Source organism: Monodelphis domestica, chromosome 4, assembly GCF_027887165.1.
Source record: "Monodelphis domestica isolate mMonDom1 chromosome 4, mMonDom1.pri, whole genome shotgun sequence".
NCBI lineage: Eukaryota > Metazoa > Chordata > Mammalia > Didelphimorphia > Didelphidae > Monodelphis > Monodelphis domestica.
In genome coordinates this window covers 450,958,058-450,983,447 of record NC_077230.1, presented here as the reverse complement: position 1 = coordinate 450,983,447, position 25,390 = coordinate 450,958,058, and the positions used below count along the sequence as shown (strand labels likewise).

Sequence of the window (25,390 nt, the reverse complement as noted above, 5' to 3'; positions counted from 1 at the left end):
GACAAGAAGCTTTCAGAAAATGTCTTCATTACTCCCACAAATAACAAGATGTTTAAAAAAATTAATTAATCTTGCTTGAAAATCTCTCAATTTTTCCCCAGCTGAAAATATTTATAGCAACTTTCTTTGCAGTGGCAATGAACTGAGAATAGGGGGGATAGTCATCAATTGGGTAATGGGTATAGAAGTTGTGGCACATGTTTGTAATGAAATACAACTGGACAATAAAAATGGCAAATCAGTTATTTTTTTAAAAACACAGAAAGACCAAAATTAAATGAACAATGAAATAAACACAACCAAAAGAACATTATAGAGAGCAACTGAGACATTATTTAAAGAATAACTTAATGCTCTCCTCAAGAGAAAAAACTGTTAAACAGAAACATGATAGAGATAGTACATACACACACACACATATACATACATATGATTAAAAATTCCAAGAGATTGAGTTACATATAGGAGAATAAAATTATTGTTCAGGCTAACAATAACTAGTAAATTATTTGGTCGGTTATCTCTCAGTGATCAAAGAAAAAGATATGTAGCATCTTAAGTCATAAAATATAATTTTGGAAGCTTGTTATAAAGCCCTCCTCTAACTATCTTCTCTTGGTGAATATCTAATGAGAAGGAGGACTGATTTTCCCTCAGTTCCTCCATGATTGCTTCATGACATTGACAGGAGCCATGCCTGGTCCTAAGATTCTAATTGCCTTTAGTGTTCTGGACAGGAAGATCAACTTGGGGCTGAATAAGTTTTAATCTCCATAGCTCATTTCAATAGGGAACTCAAGGATGATGTCTTCCTGCCTGCACACATTATCAACTTGAACCAGTCTTGTTTAACAGGCAACATATCTTCAATTTCAGTCACCCCAATTTGTAAGATGCTCTGAGGTGTGGAATGTAAAAGCATTTCTTGGCTTTCTTAGGAACAAAGAGATAGCAAAAGAGGTTTGGAAGACAGACTCAAGACTCAATTTCAAACTTAGAAATAAAAAATTATCACATTTATATATGTATAAATACATATGCTATGTCTATTTCTCATTCTGTCTCTTGAGCTCTCTGTCTCTTTTATCCATCTCTATCTCTATCTCATCTCTGTGTTTCTATATGACTTTGCTGTTCTTACTCTCATTTTCTGTCTCTCTTTCTCTGAATGATAAAGACAAGTGCAATAAGGTAGTGAAATGACAGAATGTAAACTTCAATTTAACAAGATAGAATTCACTAAGTATATATGTGTGTATCAAGTCCTACACAATTTCAAAAGCATAATTTCACAAATACACAGTTGAAGTAGAATATGTAAATGAATGAAATTAACTTTTATTTCTGGGTAAATTTCTGGAATAAATGATTAGAATTTTACTTCTAGAAAGCTAGACAGGGAATAGGAGATTAGAGAAGATTGAATAAAACTTGACTCCTCTCTGCTGACAGAGGTGATGTTCCCAAAGTTTCAACTGAGACATTCTATCTAGATGTGGCCATTGGAGATATTTATTATACTTCACTAGGCATATTTGTTACAAGAGTTTTATTTTCTCCCTTTCCATTTGGGAGAAACTTTCCATTAAGTGAAAAAATATGATTTAAATTTTTTTTAAGTGTCATTAAATTACATGGACCAGCACCAATATATCAAGAATAGGTCATATAAAACTGACTGTATTGCCCGTCTTAACCAGGTCTCTAAATAGGCATGTATTGAACAATCAGTCAACAATCTTTTGCTATTTGCTTTCTATGTGTTAAGTTCTATGATGAGTAGAGAATATACACCAAAAGTGAAAAGGATTTAGTATACTATAATGTAAATGTTTTCTGAATAGTTTCTTAAATTTTAGCCAAAAGAAGAGAATATTATGCACAGTAACAAAATTATAATGACAATAAATTGTGAAATACTTAGGTTCTCTGATTAATACAATGAACTACAATTCCAAAGAACTCATGATAGAAAATGCTATCCATTTTCACAGAGAACTGACGAACTCTGAGAGTATATTGGGGCAGATTTTTTCACTTTCTTTTTCTTGGTTTTGTTGACATCATTGTCAATGTGGAAAGATGTTTTGCATTATTTCTCCTGTATAATAGGTATTATAATGCTTGCCTTCTCAGTGAATACGTGTATTTTTTAAATCAGCAATAAAATTTTTAAATTAGAAAATATTTGATGAGGTATGGAAAGTTATTACTTTATGAAAAGTGTTGATATGTGTTACAATATGCTGCACTGAAATAGAATGGGAATTGATTGAATGGCTAAACTGAAAGAGAATCAAAAGTCTTAAATTTCAACTTGGAAAGAGATTATTAATGATTCTATAATTTACTCTAGTTTCTTTACATTTTCTTAGTGAATGAAGCACTGATTTAGTTGCTATCCTAAAAAGTTTGCAGAATGTAGAAAATTATAATTAATAAAACTTTCTCTGTCTTGCTTTCTCTGTGTCTCTATCTATCTATCTACCTATCTATCTATCTATCTATCTACCTATTTGTCTCTATCTCTGTCTCTCTCTCTGGCAGGAGCAAATAAGATCTTAAAAGGCCAGAATATTGAACTCAATAGACGATGATAGACTTCTATAATGATACATATAAAATCATATACAAACTCAAAAATTCAATTTCATAAATACTGGATTATGGCATAATATTAAATCAGTTAAATTAACTTTGATTCCTGGAAAATTCTGGAATAAATAATGAGAAAATTAGTTCTAGACACCTATAAAAGGAAAGGATGATTACGAAGGACTCATGATGAAACATACTGCAATGTTCCCTCACCTCTAGACACACAGGTGACAGAAAAAGAGTAAAAATTGAGCCATGTATTAGGGTACGGCCAATGGAGAGATTAGTATTGCTTCACTACACATACTTATTAGGAGTTTTGTTTTTCCCTCTTTTCTATTTTCAGGGAGAGTGCCTTTAGCAGTCTGTACCAAATATTTAGGGATTTACATGGACTGTCATTCAATATGGGTTGGCACAGTGTCATAACAGTCAAAAAATTCATTATTCTGGGCCAAATTAGGAGAGCATGACAGTGAGAAATAAGGTAATAGTCATATTCTGCTCTGCCCTTGAATGACAAAATCTGAATCAAGAAGTACAGTTCTTAATTACAGAGTTTAGATTGCATATTGATTAATTGGAGCAAATCAATAAGAGGCCTTGTAAGACCCTGAGGTGTTCTGAGAGCATGCCAAAATGGGATGGAACTAGAGTGGTAAATAAAAATTTACACAATGAACTAGTTATGATAAAAGATTGCTTTGGGCTTTTCAAAAGCTGGAAAATGAAAATGTTGCCAACTAGAATTCTCTCAACAACTCCCACTGTGGACCCATTCAAAATGATGGAATAGCAGCCAAATAACTGAATTCTCAGAATCTTAGTTAAAGTCTTCACATTCTACTCAGGAATTTTGCTCAGAAAGTTCTCCACTAGAAAAAAGATCTACACTAAATTAATTAACTGAGTTCAACTTTCATCAGAAATTCAATCAATTCAACTCTATTTCAGCAAGGAAATGCAGTTCCCAGTAGAATGATAGCTAAATTGAGTTGACTCAAAGAATTTCTTTGTTAAGACTGAGTTAAGTTAAAATAAGTTAAGATAAGTTAAGATTGAGGCCCTCTGGAGTCAAGGCTGGTTTAGAATTAATCAAAGTCCTTAATTCTTGGTCAGTGTACCATAAAGCACTAAATGATATCATTGACAGGTTATGGTGTCTGGTGGGGAAAATACTGAACTTGCAATCCACATACTCATGATGGTATTCTAGCTTGGAATACTTACTATATGATCATGCTAATTTTTTCTTTCATCTATGCCTTAGTTCCTTCATGATTTTAAAATGACAGTAATAAATACAAGTGAAGTTACAAAATTGTTAGACAGAAATTCCACTCTAAAAGGGAGAAGAACTGTATAAAAGTGAATCATTTCTTCAAATACTTTGTCTTCCCTTTTTCCTTTATACTTCCCATATGTTTCCCTTTCCTTATTCTTCTTTATGCTTCTCTGAAATTTGGATCTCATCTTCATCATCATCTGTTGCTCATTTTTTCACTGGTAGTCTTCTTCTCTCCACCTTTTTGTTCTACATATCTTTCCTTCCTTTTTCCTCAGCTCTCCTCATTCTTCACCCTCCTCTGCTTCTTCTCAACTTTCTTTTACCTCTCCTCAACCTTCTATTGAATTTCTTTCCCCTTTCTTCTCCACAATTTTCTTCACTTTTCCCTGATTCTTCACAGTTAGTTTTATCATCAGAGGAGTTATCCCATCAGGCTCTGTAAATGGTATTTTTGACTTCAAGGGGATACAAGATCCAAACTATGTAGAGTCATGACTAACTAGTCTATATATCTTTGCACATCTCAGACCTTTTATAGGAGAGAATGCCACACTCAATGTAATGGGAAGAGTTATGAAACAACTCAGTGTGTCCCTGCTATCACAGTGGCATTAGGCTTAAAGTATCATCACAGATCCAAGCAGAGAAGTATCTCTTCTCACAGCTCTATGCACAGTAGAACGAAAACTCCCTTAGTTCCTGGACTATTTTCCCCAGATCCCTGTGTATAAAGCAGAGAATTAGCCTGGACCCCTAATTGTATTGCCATAAAGAACTCTCCATTGAAAAAGTTCCTTCTGCCATTACAGTTCTAGGTTGTTAATAAATCTTTAGTGTATTGGATTCCTGTTCTAAGTGTAAATTGGACATTTCATGATATCACTGAATCTTTAACATTTAAAAAGATAGAAATTAGAAGATGGCAGCTTAGCAAGCAGCAAAGTGCAGACCTCGTGGAAGACCCTTCCTTACCGATACAGACTGAATGCTCCTAGGGCACCAAAATTCAATCTGAACAACAGGACAGAAGCGGGGAACCCTCCTTCTGGACTCAAATCAAAAGGTACGCTCCCCCAAAAGCCAGAATCCGAGAATACTCAGGGCTAAGGGGAAGGCAGAGGGAAGGTCCCACGACCCCTCCCCCACAACCCAGAGGGCTGAGCCCCCAGCAGCAGTGGGGACCTCTGAGCGGGCAAAGGTGCTGGTTTGCAGGGTCTACCTTGGGAGCAGCGGGGCGCCGGGCTAGGAACATCCAAGTTGGACAGCAGGGAGGAAGCCAGGGAGAAACAGGCCATGGCTGGGTCCCTCCATTGGGCTCCTGTCTCACCCTTGCCTCAGGCACATCCAGACCAATCCAGTTGAACTAATCCCATCAGAACTCCTCAGAGTTTAGGGAGGTGGGCAAAGGCACCTGTGGACAGCTGAGAAGCAGCTGGAGAGAACTGGAGAGAGCCTGGGCGGCCCAGCCTTCCAGGAGTCTTCAGAGCCTCAGAGCTTCATACCACATACAACCCAACCCACCTGAACTCAATCCAATCAAAAGCCTCCAGAGGACAGGGAAGCTAACATTCCTCCCCTAGAGACTGTACCAAGAGATCTGACAAAGCTCCAAGAGGGGAGACTGACAGCCCCAAAACCAAAACAAAATGAAAGGAGCAAGAGCACAGACAAATACAGGGAGCAAAGAAGGGGTAAACTCAAGCAAACAACAGAAAAAGAAGAAAGAAATTACAATAGACAGCTTCTGCACAGGTAATGAGCAAACAGCGAATGAAACAGAGGGGGAGGGATCAGCAAAGGAAAAATCAGAAATCCCAGCGAATTGGATACAGGCTTTGGAAGAACTCAAAATGCAATTCAAAACACAATTAAGAGAGGCTGAAGACAATTGGAAAAAGAACTCAAAACCTAAGATAAGTCATCTGGAAACAGAAAATAGTGTCTTGAAAGCCAAAATCAACCAGCTGGAAAATGAGGCAAAGGAGATGAAAGATGAGGAAAAGCAGATGAAAGATGAGGTGAAGAAGATGAAAGATGACCTCCAAAGAAAATCAGACCAAAAGGAAAAGGACGACCAAAAAACTAAGAATGAAATCCAGTCTTTAAGAACCAGAATACAACTTGAATCAAGCGACCTCACAAGGCAACAAGACACTATAAAACAAAACCAAAAGAATGAAAACATTGAGGAAAATATGAAGCATCTCATTCACAAAACAGAGGATTTAGAAAATCATTCAAGGAGAGACAATTTAAGAATTATTGGCCTACTAGAAGACCATGACAAAAGAAAAAGGCTGGACATTATATTACAGGAAATTATTAAAGAAAACTGCCCCGAAATCCTTGAACAAGAGGGAAAAGTGGAGATTGATAGAATCCACAGATCACCTCCTGTACTTAATCCCCAACTGACAACACCCAGGAATGTTATAGCCAAATTCAAGAACTATAAGACCAAAGAAAAGGCATTACAAGCTGCCAAGAAGAAATCATTCAGATACCAAGGAACCACAGTGAGGATAACTCAGGATCTGGCTGCATCCACACTGAAAAAAAGAAAAGCATGGAATACGATATTCTGGAAAGCAAGGGGACTAGGTCTACAACCAAGAATCAACTACCCAGCAAAACTGACTATATTCTTACAGGGGAAAGTATGGTCATTCAACAAAATAGAAGAATTTCAAGAATTCATAAAGAAAAGACCAGACCTGAACAGAAAATTTGATGTCCAAGCACAGAACTCAAGAGAATCATCAAAACGTAATTTAAAAAGAGGGGGGAAAAGAAAAACAAAAAAAAATTTTTTAAGAGACTCAATAAGTTAAAATGATATGTATCCCTATAAGAAAAGAGGTCATTGGTAACTCTTAAAAACTGTTGTTATTAGCTGGGCAGCAAAAAGAAGTATACTTAGAGGGAACAGCAACAAACTGTATAGGATGAAAGGACAAGACATAAATAGGTATATAGATATATACATGCAAAAATACATACACATAAGTATGCATATATATAACTAGAGCTTAAAATAGGTTAATATTAAAAGAAATGGGAAAAGAAATAAATGGGGGCAAATTTATATGTCATAAAGAAGCTCATGGTGGGAGGGGGAGAACAATACACTAGAAGGGTAAAGAGGTCAGAGACAGGAAATATTCAACTTTTACATGCTTTGAAAGTGACTCAAAGAGGGAAAAACAATCCAATCCATTGGGGGTAGAGAATAGATTTGTACCCTATAGGGGAGTAGAAGGGTAACAAATGGTCTGATGGGGAGGGAAGCACTACAAGAGAGGGAGGGAGCAGGGGTTTAATTTTAGAAAGACTACAGGGGAACAAAGGGGGGGGATAAATAGAAGGGGGGTAGAAAGGGAAGTAAAATAAGGGTGGGAACAAGGGGGACTGTTCAAAAGCAAACATTGGTGTAGAAGGAAATAGTGAAAGAAGAAAAGGCAGGTAAAGGAGCAGAAATCAAAATGCTGGGAAATACATAGCTAGTAATCATAACTCTGAATGTGAATGGAATGAACTCACCCATAAAATGCATGCGAATAGCAGAGTGGATTAGAATCCAAAACCCTACCATATGCTGTCTACAAGAAATGCATATGAGAAAGGTAGATACACATAGGGTGAAAGTAAGAGGGTGGAGCCAAATCTATTGGGCATCAACTGACAAAAAGAAGGAAAAAATGCAAAGGAAGGAGGACTTGTAGTCCCAGATCTCAAACTATACTATAAAGCAGTGGTTATCAAAACAATTTGGTACTGGCTAAGAGACAGAAAGGAGGATCAGTGGAATAGACTTGGCGTAAATGATCTCAGCAAGACAGTTTATGACAAACCCAAAGAATTTGGGGACAAAAGTCCATTATTTGATAAAAACCGCTGGGAAAATTAGAAGACAGTGTGGGAGAGATTAGGTTTGGATCAACACCTCACACCCTACACAAAGATAAATTCAGAATGGGTGAATGACTTGAACATAAAGAAGGAAACTATAAGTAAATTAGGTGAACACAGAATAGTATCCATGTCAGATCTTTGGGAAGGGAAAGGTTTTAAAACCAAGCAAGACTTAGAAAGAGTCACAAAATATAAAATAAATAATTTTGACTACATCAAATTAAAAAGTTTTTGTACAAACAAAACCAATGTAACTAAAATCAGAAGGGTAGCAATAAATTGGGAAACAATCTTCATAAAAACATCTGACAAAGGTTTAATTACTCAAATTTACAAAGAGCTAAATCAATTGTACAAAAAAATCAAGCCATTCTCCAATTGATAAATGGGCAAGGGAAATGAACAGGGAGTTCTCAGCCAAAGAAATCAAAATTATTAGTAAGCACATGAAAAAGTGTTCTACATCTCTTATAATCAGAGAGATGCAAATCAAAACAACTCTGAGGTATCACCTCACACCTAGCAGACTGGCTAACATAACAGCTATGGAAAGTATTGAATGCTGGAGGGGATGTGGCAAAGTAGGGACACTAATTCATTGCTGGTGGAGTTGTGAATTAATCCAGCCATTCTGGAGGGCAATTTGGAACTATGCCCAAAGGGCGATAAAAGACTGTCTGCCCTTTGATCCAGCTATAGCACTGCTGGGCTTGTACCCCAAAGAGATAATAAGGAAAAAGACATGTACAAGAATATTCATAGCTGCACTCTTTGTGGTGGCAAAACATTGGAAAACGAGGGGATGCCCTTCCATTGGGGAATGGCTGAACAAATTGTGGTATATGTTGGTGATGGAATACTATTGTGCTAAAAGGAATAATAAACTGGAGGAATTCCATGGAGACTGGAACAACCTCCAGGAAGTGATGCAGAGCGAAAGGAGCAGAACCAGGAAAACATGGTACACAGAGACTGATAACTGTGGTACAATCGAAGGTAATGGACTTCTCCATTAGGGACAATGCAATGTTCCTGAACAATCAGCAGGGATCTAAAAAACACTATCCACAAGCAGAGGATAAACTGTGGGAGTAAAAACACCGATGAGATAAGCAACTGCTTGACTACAGGGGCTGAGAGGAAATGACTGAGGAGAGACTCTAAATGAACACTCTAATGCAAATACCAACAATATGGAAATGGGTTTGAGTCAAGAACACATGTGATACCCAGTGGAATTGCGTGTGGGCTATGGGAGAGGTGGTGGGAGGGGGGAGAGGGAAGAAAAGAAAATGATCTTTGTTTCCAATAAATAATGTTTGGAAATGACCAAATAAAAAGGAAAAAAAAGGGGAAAAAGATAGAAATTACGTTACAGGAGAGACACTATGTGGTCCTTTGTCTGAGAGACAGAAGTAAAATAATGTGACTGAATTAATGCAAGCAGACAGCAGAGGGGCTGGTTAGTGGAGTGATTATGGTAAACAAAGATCATTTTCTCTGCAGCAGGACTTGATACAAATCCCCATTCCAAACATCAGTGTTGAGTCTTCGTCAAGCAATAACTGCTGGAAATATCTCTATATACTGAATGAGCAACAAGATAGTCTTTACCAGACTCATATATGAGAAAAATACACTGAGAGTGAATCCAAGCTGCAGGACTCTCATTTAGAATTGGGGACAGAGAAGGCTGAGATCACAGAACTCCTAACCACTCAGTTCCAATCTCTTTCTGACCTTGTCACCTCTCACAAAATATTTTCTGATGAAACTCCCCCAAGACCAGAGTCACTGTGTAAGCCAGATGCCTACATAGATTCTCACATGCTAAGAAGTTTCCCTGTTCTGAAAAGCGCATGGGACTCCAACTCACTTTGTCCCAGTTGGCCTTGCTGAGGACCCAGAAGTTGGGAGGATCAAGTGAGAAAACAAGATTTTACTCAGACACAGGGACACAGGTGCAGAGCCCCCAGCAGTTGTGGTCCCCAGAGAGCCTCACTGATTGAGCTCTCTCTGTCTGCAGAAGGGGAAGCAAACAGAAGATCCTGTCCTTATCCAATAACAAGGCCATTTGTTTATAATTACCTCAGCCCAAGTTCTTCATAAATACATGTTGGTCAGCACTGCCTCAGTCCTGATTGTCACCCAGAATTGTATTGCATTGTGTGTGCATGACTGTCAGGGGCCAAACCAAGCTGGAACTACTGCTCAGGAAAGAGACCTCTGCTAGAGGTCCTCTGCTAGAGTGTCCCATTCCGAGGCACCTGAATCTGCTACAGGTACTGTTTCCCAGCTTCCCCCAAAGCATATCACAAATTTCTTGTGAAAGCAGGTGGACTTTGGCTGAGAGCTAAAGGGTAGCCTACTTGATGTTCTTCCAACTTTATTTCTTCCTGTTCCTGCAGCTGCCACTCTCTATGGGCAGGGAAGAAGGGACCCCCTGCCATGCAGAAAGAACTTTCAGCCCCACATACTATAGAGATGGGGATCTTGTTATTGGAGGATTTTTCCCTTTACTTTTACATAAATTGAACAAATTCCCACATTGGAAATGGTTTATGCATCACCCTAAGGATATAGTAAAACAGCATCAGTAAGTACTTATTCTATTTTATTGTAGTTACTTTTTTAACTTGCCAACCATTTATTTTCTTCCTTGATCACCTACAATCTCCCATTGGAAAGAAAAGGAAAGGCAGGGGGAAAATTTGTAAAAAATAAGTTTAATCAAGCAAACATTTCTAATTTAAATTTCTAAATTTATTTCTATTAAAAAATTACTATTTTAGCTACATCCAAGAATGAATGTCTTAATGTGGAGAGATACTCATCACATTTCTGTAAGGAAGTGTATATGTTCTTCATAATCAATCCTCTGTGATCATTGCTGGTCCCTGCATTGCTCAGAGATCTTCAGATTCTCAGATTATTTGCTTTTATAATTATATGCATTTTTCTAAGTTCTTCTGTCTTTCTACATCTCAGTATGTGCAAGTCTTCTGCCATTTCTGTGAAATCACCTTTCTCTTTTTTCTACAGCTCAAATATATTCCATTATTTCCACATATCAAAATTTGTTCAGCCATTCCCTAATCAATGTATATCCTCTTAATGCTCAGATATTGGCCATTACAAAATGAATATATAAACATATGTCTATATACACACACATACATACATATACATTAAACACCAAGATCTTTATATTTTCTTTACATTCTTTAAGGTATTGATTGGTCAAAAGATGTCTACAATTCAGTGACATTTTGAAAATAGATACAAATTGCTATCCAGAATGTCAGCACTATGACTATTACATTAAATTCCTCTCGTGTTTGTTTCTTTTTTCCAACTTTACCAATATGATGGATATGTAAACCTAAAAATTTCTTAGACTTATAAATGTTGGAAATTTCACCATTGGGAAATTTCATACTTGAAAAATTTCCTATTGATAGTCTATTGGAATGTGAACCCCATTGGCATGGGAGGTTCCTCCTCCTCCCTTCTTAAGATTACTTTAGGACAGAAACCTTTTGCTGAACAATGGAAAGGGCTTTGACCTATGCTTAAGCATAGAACAGGAATTTCTTTGAGTCATGATTGATTTTAGAATTGATACAATAGAGATACTTGGAATGACAGAACCAGGTCTTGGAACTTACAATCTCCACCCTACTCAGTCCTAACAGGATTAAGGAAGGGCTGCAGCATAGATCAAAATTTAATTATTCCAATCTCTACCCTACTCAGGGTAACAGGATTTAGGAAGGGCTGTAGCAAAGGATCAAGATTTAATTATTTGAGAATATGACCTTCAACAGACATGTGCAAAGCCAAGACCTCTGGGCAGTCCTCGGTAAAGCTAGAGCCACCATTGGCACAGGGAAGACATGGACAGTGATTGGTAGATGTGAGAACTGAGGGGAGGGAACTTGGATGGTTTGCTTAAAGAGAGAGGGGTCTGAGGACTGAGGGATAGTTGGTTGGAGAGTTTTTTGGCTCTGAGAGATTGTGCTTGCTCTGAAGGAAGCTGGAGGTGGAGGCCCCTGAGAATGTTTCTCCATTTTGGTCACATGAGTAATAGGGACTGATCTCCTTTCTTTGCCCCAGCTATCTAAGGACTTGGGCCTTTTGGCCCAGCCTAAACAGAAGGGGTATTTAAGCCCTATTCCCTTCTCTCCCCCTTTCCCTCTCCCTCTCTCTATCTCTAATGCCTTTCTTCATCCTGTTTGTAATTAAACTCCATAAAAGGTTGACTGCTGACTTGAGTTTTCATTTAGGAATTACATAGCTGAATTCCTTGGCGACCTTAAATTAATATATATCAGTCTTCTAAAGTGATTTCCTTGTCACAGATATGAAGGAGAAATTCAGAGTTGCTATTACTTCCATTTTGCTGATCATTAGTCATTTGTAAAAATTTTAATAACTTTAGATTGTTTGGAATTCTGATCTTCAGACCTACCTGTTTAAATCCTTTGAAATGCATCAATTGGGGAATGGCTCTTGTTTTACATACTTCATTCAATTCCTTAAATATCTTGTAAATGACGTTTAATGATGTACTGTATGTATTTTTGCAGTGAAAATTTTCCCTTGTTATATTAGCTACAGTGGTTTTGTTTGTGAGGAAAAGAATCACAGTTGCTGGATATAATGATAATTTTCAATCTTGTCATCTTAGTCCCTGACAGTAATAGAATAAAATTTTCAGAATATAACACTGAGGCTACACAAGAGACTCAAAAAGAAGTAATTGCCCTTCACTGAGTGAATGTGACCTCAGAATTGTACCTTCATAAGATGGAAAAAATTCTCCATTTAAAAATTTCTGTTCCTTTAGAGGGGAAAGAGTAGGACTAAAAATAGTTCTTGTTCCTAACAATCTCCTTAATCCCGCAGGTGGAAACACAAACACTACTATCAGGTCCTGGCCTTGATATTTGCTGTAGAAGAGATCAACAGGAACAGCAAACTGTTACCCAATATAACCCTGGGATTCCACATCTTCAATGCTTATCACAAGGATGAGACAACCTTGGAGAGCTCCCTGCTGTGGCTGTCAGGCCAGGGACAGACCATTCCAAATTACAGCTGTGAGAGGCAGGGCAAGTCTATAGTGGTCATTGGAGGAGCCACTTCTGAATTGACTATTTCCATGGGATCCCTACTTGAGCTCTATAGGATCCCACAGGTAGGGATGTATAGGTTCAATTCAGCCTATACTGCTTTGAGGACACAGAAAGGATTTGATGGCTCGGCTACTTGAAATTTAGACTCCAAAAGTATGGGGGAACCCTAATGTCTAATATGCCTGTCAGGTGCCTCCCAGAGAAGGGAAAGGAAACTCTTCATATAAGAGAAAAAATTCTTCACTTCATCAATTCTTGTAGGAAGCAGCAAATTGTCACCTTCAGAATTTGTGAAACAACGCAATTAAATGCAAATACTTGTTAATCAAATATTTTCAACTCTCTGTGCACAGTATTACAGATTCAAAAAGGTTTAAAAAGTCAGAAAGCACTACCTTTATATCAGTTTGAGCTAGGTCAGGTTTTATGAAGGACATGATCCCCTAGGTGGAGCCCTGAATTATCAGGAGTTTTTTAATAGCTAGAGATGAAGAATTAATCCATTCTGGGATAAAAAGGATGAAGATAATGGGTTGAGAAGGGAGGGTGAAAAAAAAATACATTCTGAGAATGAATTTACTAAGCTCATGTTTTGTTCCTATTTAGGTCACCTATGGTCTCTTTGATCCATTCTTGAGTGATCCAGTTCAGTTTCCTTCTGTCTATCAGATGGCCCCCAGGGACACCTCTCTTCCTCTTGCCATGGTTCGATTAATGGTGCATTTCAAATGGACCTGGGTGGGATTGGTTGCTTCAGATGATCCAAGAAGTGAGAAATTCCTCAGGGATCTTCAAGAAGAAATGGTCAGAAATGATGTCTGTGTTGCTTTTATACACAAGGTCTTTACTGGTTTGACAGAGGATAATCAGTATCTTTTTTATTTTCTCAACGAACTATTTTTTTCTACAGCCAGGGTGATTGTAATTTATGGAAATACAGATTCACTATTGACCCTGAGGTTTAGAGAAGTTCCTCATGCCCTTGTATACAGAATGTGGATCACCAGCAGTCACTGGGATATTGCCAAAAAACCAAGTTATGTCTATTTTGATCATTTCCATGGAGCTTTGATATTCGCAGATCAGACAAGTAAGATTCCTGGTTTCAAACATTTTCTGAAAACCATTCACCCTGCCAAAGACCCAGAGAATATCTTCCTTCAGGACTTCTGGAATTCAGCTTTTGGATGTACATCTAAAGTAGGAAAAGGAGATGGAGCTGTCTGTTCACCAAATGCTTCCTTGGACACACTTAGATTGAGCTATTTAGACATAACTATGTCTGACCAGAGTTACACTGTTTACAGTGCTGTGTATGCTGTAGCCTGGGCCCTTCATGAAATGTTCTTGGTGAGATCAGAAATGAAATCCAATAGCAATGGGAACAACTCAGGTGCTTATCCCTGGAAGGTAAGATCTCCCCTTAGCTACTGATTTTCAAATATTGGACTGTGGGCACTGTTGACTTCAGGATAGAAAAAGCAGATTAATAACTCAGGTCTCCTCATTTGTCAGTGAGTAACTCTATAGATTCAAGGTCTAATATGCTATAACTAGCCATTTTAGAGTTATGATCATTTTGTTTACTGTTATAAGCTATACGAATGAGAATTAAACTCAACTGGTCTCTTAAAGTTTTGGGGAAGTTTTGTAGGTTGTCATTTCCTTCTTTAATTCATTTTATGAATGAGGAATCTGAGGTAAACAACATTTAAGAGAGTTCTTTAAGGTCTCACTGCTAACTAATAAGCGTCTGAGGCCAAATACAAAAGTATGAAAATGACACTTCCTGACACCTGAACCTGACACCTGAACCAAACCTGGTACTTCATCCATTCTTCCACCTAACTGCCCACTGAAGGTTTTCACAGGTAGATTGTGACCAGCAACACTTCATGCTCCATTCCTCCATCAGTATAAGGAAGTCAAAGACAGGTATCTTTCCTTTCCCTAGCAACCTTAGTTACTCCAGAGCATCTGGTACAACAGATAGAACCTTTGTTTTGAAGTCAGAAAACCTAGGTTCAAAACTTCCCTCTGATATTTATTCACCAGGTATCAATAAAGAATCCCATGACCTCCCTAGATTTCATCTTTAAATTAACAAGGTTGGATTAAAGGACACTAAGGGACTTTCCAACTGGAGATCTAGATCTTAACAAGAGATGTTGTCTTAAAACAAAGATTTCTGTATTGACTTTTCAGAATAAAAACAGGACAATAGAAATATCTTTTAGATTTGTCTTTCCTCTCCTGCACTAGCCTAATGACTAAACTATGTTGTAAAGCCCTTAATAGACATTTGTTGAATTAAAAAAACCTCTTTAACTATAATCTTAGATTCCTGTTTCCCCCTTCTCTGATTCATCCTTTAGAAAGTTGACAAAAAATCAGCCAACAATTTAAAATGTTCTTTTATGTGACACTAAATATACTACACAATGGAGATCTAAAAACAAAAATGAAAAAATCCCTACTCTGATGAACCTAACTATAGTGAACCAGGTATGAACTAACCTTGAAAGTATTGTTGATGTATACAAAAACTGACTCTTGTGAACAATATGCTCATGTACCAAACTTAAGCCTTGTAACAAAGTGTAATTATGAGCTTATTGTATGCTGACCTCTCCATAAGCCTTCAGTCCAAAAGTCAATTGGGTCTATGGGTGGGGCACTGAGACCTAAATTATCTTAGCCAACACCTCTTTGATCTTTTGGTTGTTAACTGAGCCAGTGTTAAATTCTCTGCCATGTCACATGTTCATCAACTACCTACCATCACCCATTCCTTGATTCTCCAATAAAAGATTGGGGACACTTGTACCTCTCCCTTTCCACCATCAGAGGAGCATGTACATTGGAGCCCATATTGTCTTTCTTCCTTTGTTGTGTTCCTTCTCTCTTAAAACACCTCCACTCACTTTCTCTCAATCTCCAGTTTCCCTTCTCAGGTGTTCACCCATGAATATATTAATTTGTGGATGCTGGACAGCTACCCTAACAATGGAGAGGACCACATAAAAATATATCTGTGTGTATGTACGTGTGTGTGCATACATACACCCATATGTACATACATCTACAAGTTTATATACACATTTATATTCTTGAATGGGTATGGATTATGTTTAAATTCAAGAGAAATATAGAAAATATAAAAATAGAGAATATATTTTCTATAAATATATATGCAAAATAAGAAATGTAAATAAAAGCAAATACAAATACATTCAAAGGTATTCATGAATGAAGACAGATTGGCAAAATAATCTTCCTAAATTCTAATCATGCCACTCTCCTAATCCAATATGATATTATACTTTTGCTCAAGATCCATCAATGACTCCATAGAGCCTTTTAAAAAAATTAAATTAGAATTGAAAGTGTTTTCTCTCTACTTTTAGCTTACCATGCTGATTTCAAAGTATACTGAATTTTTGAAAAATCAATTACAGAGTATGCATTTTAACACAATGTGTTCTATCAAAAATAAACTACTGAAGATGCTAAATGATCACACTATTGCAAATATTAATAATATGGTGTCACGGGAAAAGTCCACCCTTGCCCAAAACTGCAGGGTATCCCGACTGGGTGAAAGATCAGTCAACAAAAATAACAAACAGAAAACAGCTTAATCATAGCAGCCATGGGATTGCTTTGCATCTGACAGCTTCTCCACTTTCCTGATGTCTGATCTTTATTTTTATACCCATTCTCTTGGCACACATATACATAAAATCAAAGAGAGATAATTGGAAAAGTGATAAATCAACTTTTAACAAATCACTTGATTAATATTCTATATTTTTGTATTGTGACTACAGAAAGTATAAAGGTTGCACACAAGATAAATGATTTTTGTCACAGGTGGCTTAATTTTCTCATTACCCTGTGAGAAGTTTTGAGCTTACAAGCAATCAAGGAAAATTGTGTATTACTTTTAATAAAATGGAATAATTAATCAGCAGTTCTTAGAAGACAACTAAACAATCATATCATGGAGGCTGAGGGGTCTGGGAACACAATTCAAATTTAGACAGGTGGCTTCTAGGGAGTTACTGATTTGTGTGATTGAGTCACTGAGGCATACTGAAGCTGGAAGTTCTTGTACTTATCGCTTGGGCCCCTATGATTGATTTGTGTGCTGCCTTCATGAGAAGAGGCTTCTGTACGTGGGAAAGTTTTTGGCTTGGCCTGTAGCTGTGGTTTTTCTGGGAATTATGTACGTAAGTAAAAGTTAACCCATGATAGTCTTTTTGGGATTGGATTTGAGGGTCTGCTCTTTTGTTGATGTTTTGTAGAATTAGAGAACAGGTGTTTTGCTCTTGCATTATTTCTTTTGTGACTTGGGGGAACAATAATCATGTCAATTCATAGGTAAGGGGCATTGATGAAAGAGGTCATGCAAAAGGGGGTTGGGTGGGCAGTCACATCTCTCCAAGGACACTCTGTGGTCTCCTCAGCTACCACTATTAGAGGAGAGGAGACGAAAAATCCAAATCATGTAACCATGGAATAATATTCTAAATTAATCAATTAAATAAATAAATTTTAAAAAGAAAAGAAGAGACTATAGTGTATTCTCTAAATTTAGGCTTGCATCCCCCAATCCATGCCTTTGGAAAGGCCCTTAAGTTAAGGCTAAGATGTACTTCTACTTCACAATTGCTTCCTAAAATCTCTAGCTTCCTTACAGACTCAACTTATATTCTTGATATTTGCAAATTCTTTCTTCATTTGCTGATCATATGAGATATTATATTTAAAAAGAACTTAGCAGTGCCTGGCACATGCAAGGTGATATATAAATGCTTCCTCCTTCCCTCTCTATTTGATATTTTTTTCTTACTTCTGGATGTTATTGTAATAATTTAAATGGGTTTGATAAATAAAAGAATTTTTAAAATTTTTGTGTAGCTGCTTATAAAAATTAACTCTCAAGTCACAAAGCTCTTAGTAGCTTTATTACAGCAAGGTATAAATAGTAAAGGGAGATATGTCAAAAGGAGATAGAAAATATTGCCTTGCTAAATTCCCTAAGTCTACCTCAGAGTGCCTCACTGAAGAGAGCATTCCACTGATAAGACAGGAGAAAAGCAGAAAGGCCAGTGTCTCTGACCAGTAGTTAGTCATCAAAGCCAAATTCCTTGACTCACCAATATTGAAGTGCTCCAGTTCAGAAGAAGTCCAACACAAAGACACCCACCCAGCAGAATCCCTCTTTAAACAAGAGCCACCAACACAGCAGAATGAATCAGAATACCCTGGGCTGAACTTTATAAGCAGTTTTCTCCACAACACTTTCTGACTCTCTGTTTTCCTTTAACTGTGGGCTGGTGTATCTCATCTCAGGAACCATTCAGAGTTTCTTAATTTGCCTGAAGAGGGCAGTGCCTGTGGGATCCACCTCCCAACATCTGAGGGTGTAAACTTTTATCAAAAGAATGCTCAAATTCCTGGCTGATTGAGAGTGGAGCATTCCAAGTACTTCATTGATTAAGTTAAGATAATTAAAAAAAAACTCCCTTTCACAGTATTTACTTTTCTGTTTCAATGTGGTTGCCTTCAGTAGAATGTAAGCTCCTTTAATGAAGATACTTTTGATTTTCTTTTAATAATTCCAGGACCAATTTATTGGCTTTTAAATAGTGGGTAATGAATAAATGGATATGAACATTTGGTAGACTGCCTGGCAAGGGGACTCACAAAACAAAGGAGGACATTCTGCAGCACATCCAATACTATGCACCAGCATTGCAAGCTCTTTTTCTGTGCATCCTTTCCCATTTCTGCTCTCATTCAATTCAGAGGACCTTTATAGCCTTTTTCTCTCTTTTCAACTATTGCTACCAAGACCTTGTGATTTGACCAAACCTTCTAATCAAGTGAGGCTTATTTAGATCCTGCTTCTATTATTCAATTTATTAGGGATCCATCAGTTTCATGACAATTGAAAAGTCTAAAGATGGACTAATCCAGCTTTTATCCAACTATTCAATAAAAAAAATATTTAGGCAGCCTAGACTCTAGTACCCATCCCTCAGAGACTCACCTACATAATTTTTCATCTTTTTCACTTTTAGCTCCACTCCTTCCTGAAGAATGTCCAGTTTAACAATAGTGCTGGGAACCATTTAGTCTTGGATAAGAAGATGAACTCTGTGGCAAACTATGATATTCTCAACTATGTGACCTTTCGTAATGACAGTGAAGTTCTGGTCAAAGTGGGAGAGTTTATTTCTGAGGCTCCAGTTGATCAAGAGTTCATTATCCAGCAGAAGGCAATAGTGTGGCCCAGAAAATGGGGAGAGGTAAAGAATGATTGAAATGTTTATTTAATGAAAGATGTAAACCAAAGCAAATAGCACACCAGAATTGTCACTAGCATTTTTCACACCTGGTTCAAATGGCACAAAATTTTTTTGCAGGAAGCAGCTTGAAAATCAAGTTTTTACGCCAAATTTAGCTGAGATAATGTTGAGAAAACAGTACCAAGATTAATTCCTCTTTATTTGGAGAGCCTGCAAGACAATAAGATTATTCCACTGTACAGCTGTGGAAGGGGGAAGCAAGAGAATCTACCTGGTTCATAGCAGTCACAGAAAAAGGAAGTAGACTCATTCAGAAACTTCTTATTAGACCTAATGATTCTTGATCAATTGCTGCTATACCCAGCAAAATTTCTATGGTACCGTAGTGCTCTAAGGAATAGCAGACATATAATATTTAGGATTACTGGGTGAAAACCCTATTTTATCAAAATTCAATTAGAGCTCCCATTAATGGGGATAATATTTCCATTTTTATGTTGATCCACATACCACACTTAGAAATCTAACAGCTACCTTTACTATCTAAATTCCTTCTTCCACAGGCCACTAAATGATGAACTATATAGTCATCAAATCAAAAGATGACAAATCTAGGTCCATAGTATCATGGAAAAGGCCAAAATCCCTGCTTAAATCAGTATAAAGTACTCAGTCACTTGGAAGTTTTACGTGGTTGAAACAAAATTATTCAGAGAGTGGAAGTTTGTCTAAAATTATATGATCTATAGGGCTGAGAGAGGGATTTATCATTGTTATTACACAACACAATTCCTTAATCACTCATCCACTCCACTATGTATTCATTCAAAAACTATTTGTTAAGGATACTATTTGAGTAGAGTCCTGGGTTGGATGTCTGAAAAGTTACAAGGATAATACAAGTATCTTCCATGAATGGTTTCTTACTATTTCACCTTAGAATTTGCATTTTAGAGAAAATTACAATTGTTCTGAAATCCTGGCTAGAAAAAATTCGCACTTTAGGCTTAGGTTTAGGTCGCCATATTACCTGACTTTCGTTTGTCTGCCTTCTTGTTCATGATCAAGGCTTAATTCATGTTCCTAGTAATATTTGGTTCAGCAAACAGCATATGAAATTGTACACTTTCAAATACACACCAAGGAAAAGTGTATTAAAAACTGGCATTTACCTTAGACAGCCTTCTATCTAGGACATGTGCTGCAAAATGTGTATAGAGCTGGGGATCCCTATGGATTCTCTCCTCTCTGCCATGTTGACTCACGTCTAACTATAGTCCTCAGTGATATAATGGAAAAACCAAATTTACTCTAAACATTTCACTTCCAGACAATTAGAATCTTTGGTTTGAAGAACTACTTTGTTTTATTCAAATCATGGCTTTTTTTTAACTGATTTTTAATAGTTTATAAAGCTCATTCATATTTGATTCTGATTGAATCAATTGAACAGGGTTCCCACTTTAGATATGTGATCACTTTTAAGTAGAAGTAATACAAATGTAAGTGCTACTCTTACCGTACACACTCAAATACACACACACATGCAGCATGAGACACAGAGAGAGAGTCAGAAAGAGAGAGAAAAGGAAGAGATAGATATGGAGGTCGGGAGACAGAGACAGAGACAGAGATAGACAAAGAGAAAAGTTTACTGTCTCATACTAAGTCACTGGAGTCTCAAATCTCAAATAGTTCTTCTTTGTGGAGGTAGTATCTACATTATCTTTTTTAAATACATCCCCAATACTTTGTATGTTAGTTAGGTAGTTCGATAAGTAGAGTGACAGTCAAGAAATCAGAAATATTGGATTTTAAATCATTTCTCTGATATTAAATATATAAATCCTGCCACACCACTTAACCATTTTCCACTTAGTTTCCTCATTTACAAAATGAGAAAGACAAGGAAATTCAAAACCCCTCCATTGTCTTTGCCTAGAAAATCACAAATAGCATCACAAAGAGTCAAATACAACAGAAATGAATAACAAATACTTGTATTAAAGAATCTTAGAAAAAGGCTCAATTGATAATAAATTCTAGTCACTAAGATTATTCCTTCTCCAAAAGTTTTCATATGCCAGTGTAGTAGGGGGTTTGGGGAAGGACAGACTCCACACCTCAATTCATATCCTAAAAACTTTTTCTCCTCCATAAAAGGAAAGAAATAGAGCTACTTTGATCTTTAGCAAATTGCATCTTTTTTTCATGGAAACTGATGCAAGCTTTTGAAGATAGGAATGTTATATCCCTGAAAAAAGAGCATTGGTAGCCTTTACAGAAAAGGACGATTGTGTGCCTGTAGCTAAAACCAAACTAAAATTAGATAACAAAGCACATTAACACATGCATATGCTGACTCCAAACAACATCAGTATGACTTGGATGATTTTTGTGTAGCCTCTTCCCTCCAGATGCAGCAAAGTCTGTAGCCCAGGATTCCACATAAAAGCCCAGGAGGGAAAGCCTGTCTGCTGTTTTGACTGTGCACCCTGCCCACAGGGGCAGATTTCCAACCAGACAGGTAAGTCTATGGACTCATAGCAAACACATATTCAGAGAAATGAAATAAAGCTGGATGCCACACAGATCAAAATGGAATAATGGAGAACCCAATTCCTATGGAACATGACATGAGTGGAAACCTAGGAGAAAACTCAGAAAGATCAAACAGATTAGAGTCAAGAGTGATCAAAGTTAGTGACAGTTGATGTATTTGAAGTCCACCAGATTGGAAATTTCTTACCCAGCTTTTCTGTGGCACAATTATTGGGGAATAAATGTTTGAAATCTCTATTGACAGTGATCATTACACTACATCACCATTACATTAATAGAGGGCTTTGGGATTTTCAGGGGCTCTTTTCTCTCAAGACCCCAATGACATAATAGTTGTATTGAAGAGTAAGAAAGTGACCAACTGCAGTAATACAGTTATTAAGAAGAGTTCAGAATCAAACCCAGAACACTGCACAGAAGTCCACCACATTTTGAAATTCATCTCAACTGTTTCTCCTGGATGCTTACGTGTATGTTGTACTATGCATGCCAAAAAGGCACATTTCTGTTGCTCTTTGACCTCATTCAGGTCCAAGTTTCTCCTGTTTCACCATAAGGTTTGGATCTCTGAGATGAAACATGAATACTTTGAAGAGTATATTGAGGTAACAAAGCTGAGTAAGCAGCCAGAAATTTAGAAAATCAATGTGAGCATAAGGAAAATGGGAAGTAATGTAGACTATGGAAATAATCTGACCTAGAGCAATGTCTCAGGGGGAGAAACTCTGTGAAGGAAGTTCTTTCAATATTCTTAGGAATGGAAAGTGTTTGGGAGGATGCCCCTCTTCAGCAATAGATCAATACAAGTGTTAGCTTTCAAAGGGGTGTCTCCTGATCATGGCTGGAAGATACACAGAATCTTGTTTTATAACCTGAAATGGCAGGAATTGAGCCATGACATGCCCATATACCCTTTCCATTGGGGGAGGGATTACTTTTTTCTTGTAAGTTAATGGACTGGACAATAATATTAATAATTATATATTAATATTAATAATAAAAAAATAAATATTATAAATATTATGAATTTAATTATTATTTCATATGAAAAGTGGATGGACCCAAACTTCCATTAGATTCCCAGTATATCATACTGTAAGGGGGGAAATGAAAGGGTTTGATCTAAATTTAAGAGTGTAGTCCCCAGGAATTATTAGTCACTTCCAAATTACTTTTATAGTAGTTTATTTACAAAAGAAGAAAAAATGTAAGCAAGAAAATGAGAGAGAGTAGATATTTACTTGGCCTGTTCTAAACCAGGTAGGGCTTGAGGGGGCACTGACAAAGAAGGTTCAGAGGTAAATTAAACAAGGGTTTTAGCCATAAGGTATTCTCTGAGACAAGGGGACTCTCCAGAGGCTAGTACATCCAGAACAAACCAGGGAAAGGAGTCAGCATTTTTTCTCTCACCCACGTGGTAGTCCTAATAGAAAATAGAAAGTAGTCCTCAGCCAGAGCTCTTCTAAGGACCGTGAAGTAAAGTCCCAAGGCAAAAGACCTCCTCACAGGAAGTTCTTGCCACTTGTAAAAACCATTACTTTAATCACTTCCTGTGACTGCCTTCCATTTTTACAATGGCCAATTACAGCTAGATCTTTGTTTAGGACTGTCCAGTGTACAGTCAGTCGATTCTTATTCATTACATACTATAACACACATGGGTTGCAGACCTCCCCATATTTTAGGATCTGTGTGATGTGTACACTTCTGGTGATTACATCTAAAATTCAGAAGGGAAAAGTTTAATCCCATCTTCACAGTACTCAAGTGGCCATCCACTTTCTGCTAAAAGATCTACAAGAAGGGGATAGCCAATACTCTCAATGCAGTTCACTAAATTTTTAGAACACTCTCATTATTAATATCTCCTTCACACAGAATTTCTCTGTTCTCTAAATTTCTCTGTTTTCAATTTCTGGGCTGAATTGTATGTTGCCCTCTAGCAAAGTCCTCTAGATAGCCCTCTCCCATCAAATGGAGTAAATATAGTCCTTCCTCTAATATTAATTCTTTGAATATGAAGTATCACCTATCCTCTCATCTGAATTTTTCCCCAACCTAAACATGCACAGTTCCTTCCTTCAATATTCTTAGAATACTCAGAGTTGAGGTCCAGGCAAGGAATTTAAGAATCACATTAGTAAAACCCAAAAGACATCTTGTCATCAGCTAATGCCATCTAAGTATATCATCATAGATGAACTCACCATCAACAGGAAAGGCAACAGAATCAAGACCTTTAAAAATTATAGGTACTGCATCCCCGCAGACAGTTCCAGAAGAGCTCTAGAAAGACTAACTTAATGAGTATAATTGAATCATTTTCCTGAGGGAAAAGTCTATAAAGAACAGATAGATACAGGATGAGGAGATGGACACTGAAAAGAGAGATTATCAACATTCATTAAATCATTTCAACAATAAACTCGATTTCTTTACTTTGTGATATATTAACTCATTTAATCCTCATAACAACTGGGTAAGGAAAGGGCCACTATTATCCTCATTTTAGAAGGGATGAAATTCTGAAGAAAGTTAAATTGACTTCTGGGATCACAAATTACAGATTATGAGAGGCAAGAATCAATAGAATCAAATGGAGAAATTTGTAGTATTACAATATACATTTGGGACTCACTGATAGGGAAGGTATGCACGCCTGCCATTCTAAGACCTTATTGTTCTCTTCAGACAGAGATCAATGCATGAAGTGCCCTGAGGACCAATATCCCAATAGGGAGAGGATTCAATGCCTCCCCAAAAGGGTGACTTTCCTGGCCTATGAAGAAACCTTGGGCATGGCCTTGGCCTCCATAGCTGCTTCCTTCTCTCTTCTCACAGCTCTGGTTCTCTGGGTCATTGTGAATCAAAAAGATACCCCCATAGTCAAAGCAAACAATCGGGATCTCAGCTACATTCTCCTCCTCTCCCTTTCCTTATGCTTCCTTTGTTCCCTGTTCTTCATTGGCCGCCCCACTGCAATAAATTGCCTCCTCAGACAAACAACATTTGGAGTCTTGTTCACGGTGGCCATCTCCTCTATTCTGGCCAAAACCATCACTGTGGTTCTGGCCTTTAGAGCCACAAGACCTGGCAGCAGGAGCAGAAGATGGGTGGGCTCCAGAGGTCCTATTTCTCTTGTTGTCTTCTGTACCTTCATTCAAGTCATGCTCTGTGCAATCTGGCTCTTGCTCTCTCCTCCATTCCCTGATGCAGACACACACTCTGACCCTGAGCACATCATCCTTGAGTGCAATGAGGGCTCTCTCATTGCCTTCTACTCTGTCCTGGGCTACATAGCACTCTTGGCCCTAGGGAGCTTCACTGTGGCTTTTCTAGCCAGAAATCTCCCTGATACCTTCAATGAAGCCAAGTTCATCACCTTCAGCATGCTTGTGTTCTGCAGTGTCTGGATTTCCTTCCTGCCCACATACCAGAGCACCAAGGGGAAGATGATGGTGGCTGTGGAGGTCTTCTCCATCTTGAGTTCCAGTGCTGGCTTACTAGGCTGCATCTTCATCCCTAAGTGCTATATAATCCTTCTACAGCCACAGAAGAACACCAAGAAATTTTAA

General features: G+C 37.5%; 1 protein-coding gene across 2 annotated transcripts; it reads left to right on the top strand.

The window, feature by feature from the left end:
- The first annotated feature begins 10,170 nt into the window (after positions 1–10,170).
- Positions 10,171–25,390, top strand: VN2R566 (vomeronasal 2 receptor 566). 2 transcript variants are annotated; one of them, XM_056825078.1, is made up of 6 exons: positions 10,171–10,394; positions 12,707–12,998; positions 13,543–14,346; positions 19,026–19,253; positions 21,657–21,784; positions 24,511–25,390. In XM_056825078.1, the coding sequence occupies exons 1-6, from the start codon at positions 10,171–10,173 to the stop codon at positions 25,388–25,390; spliced, it is 2,556 nt and encodes an 851-aa protein (XP_056681056.1).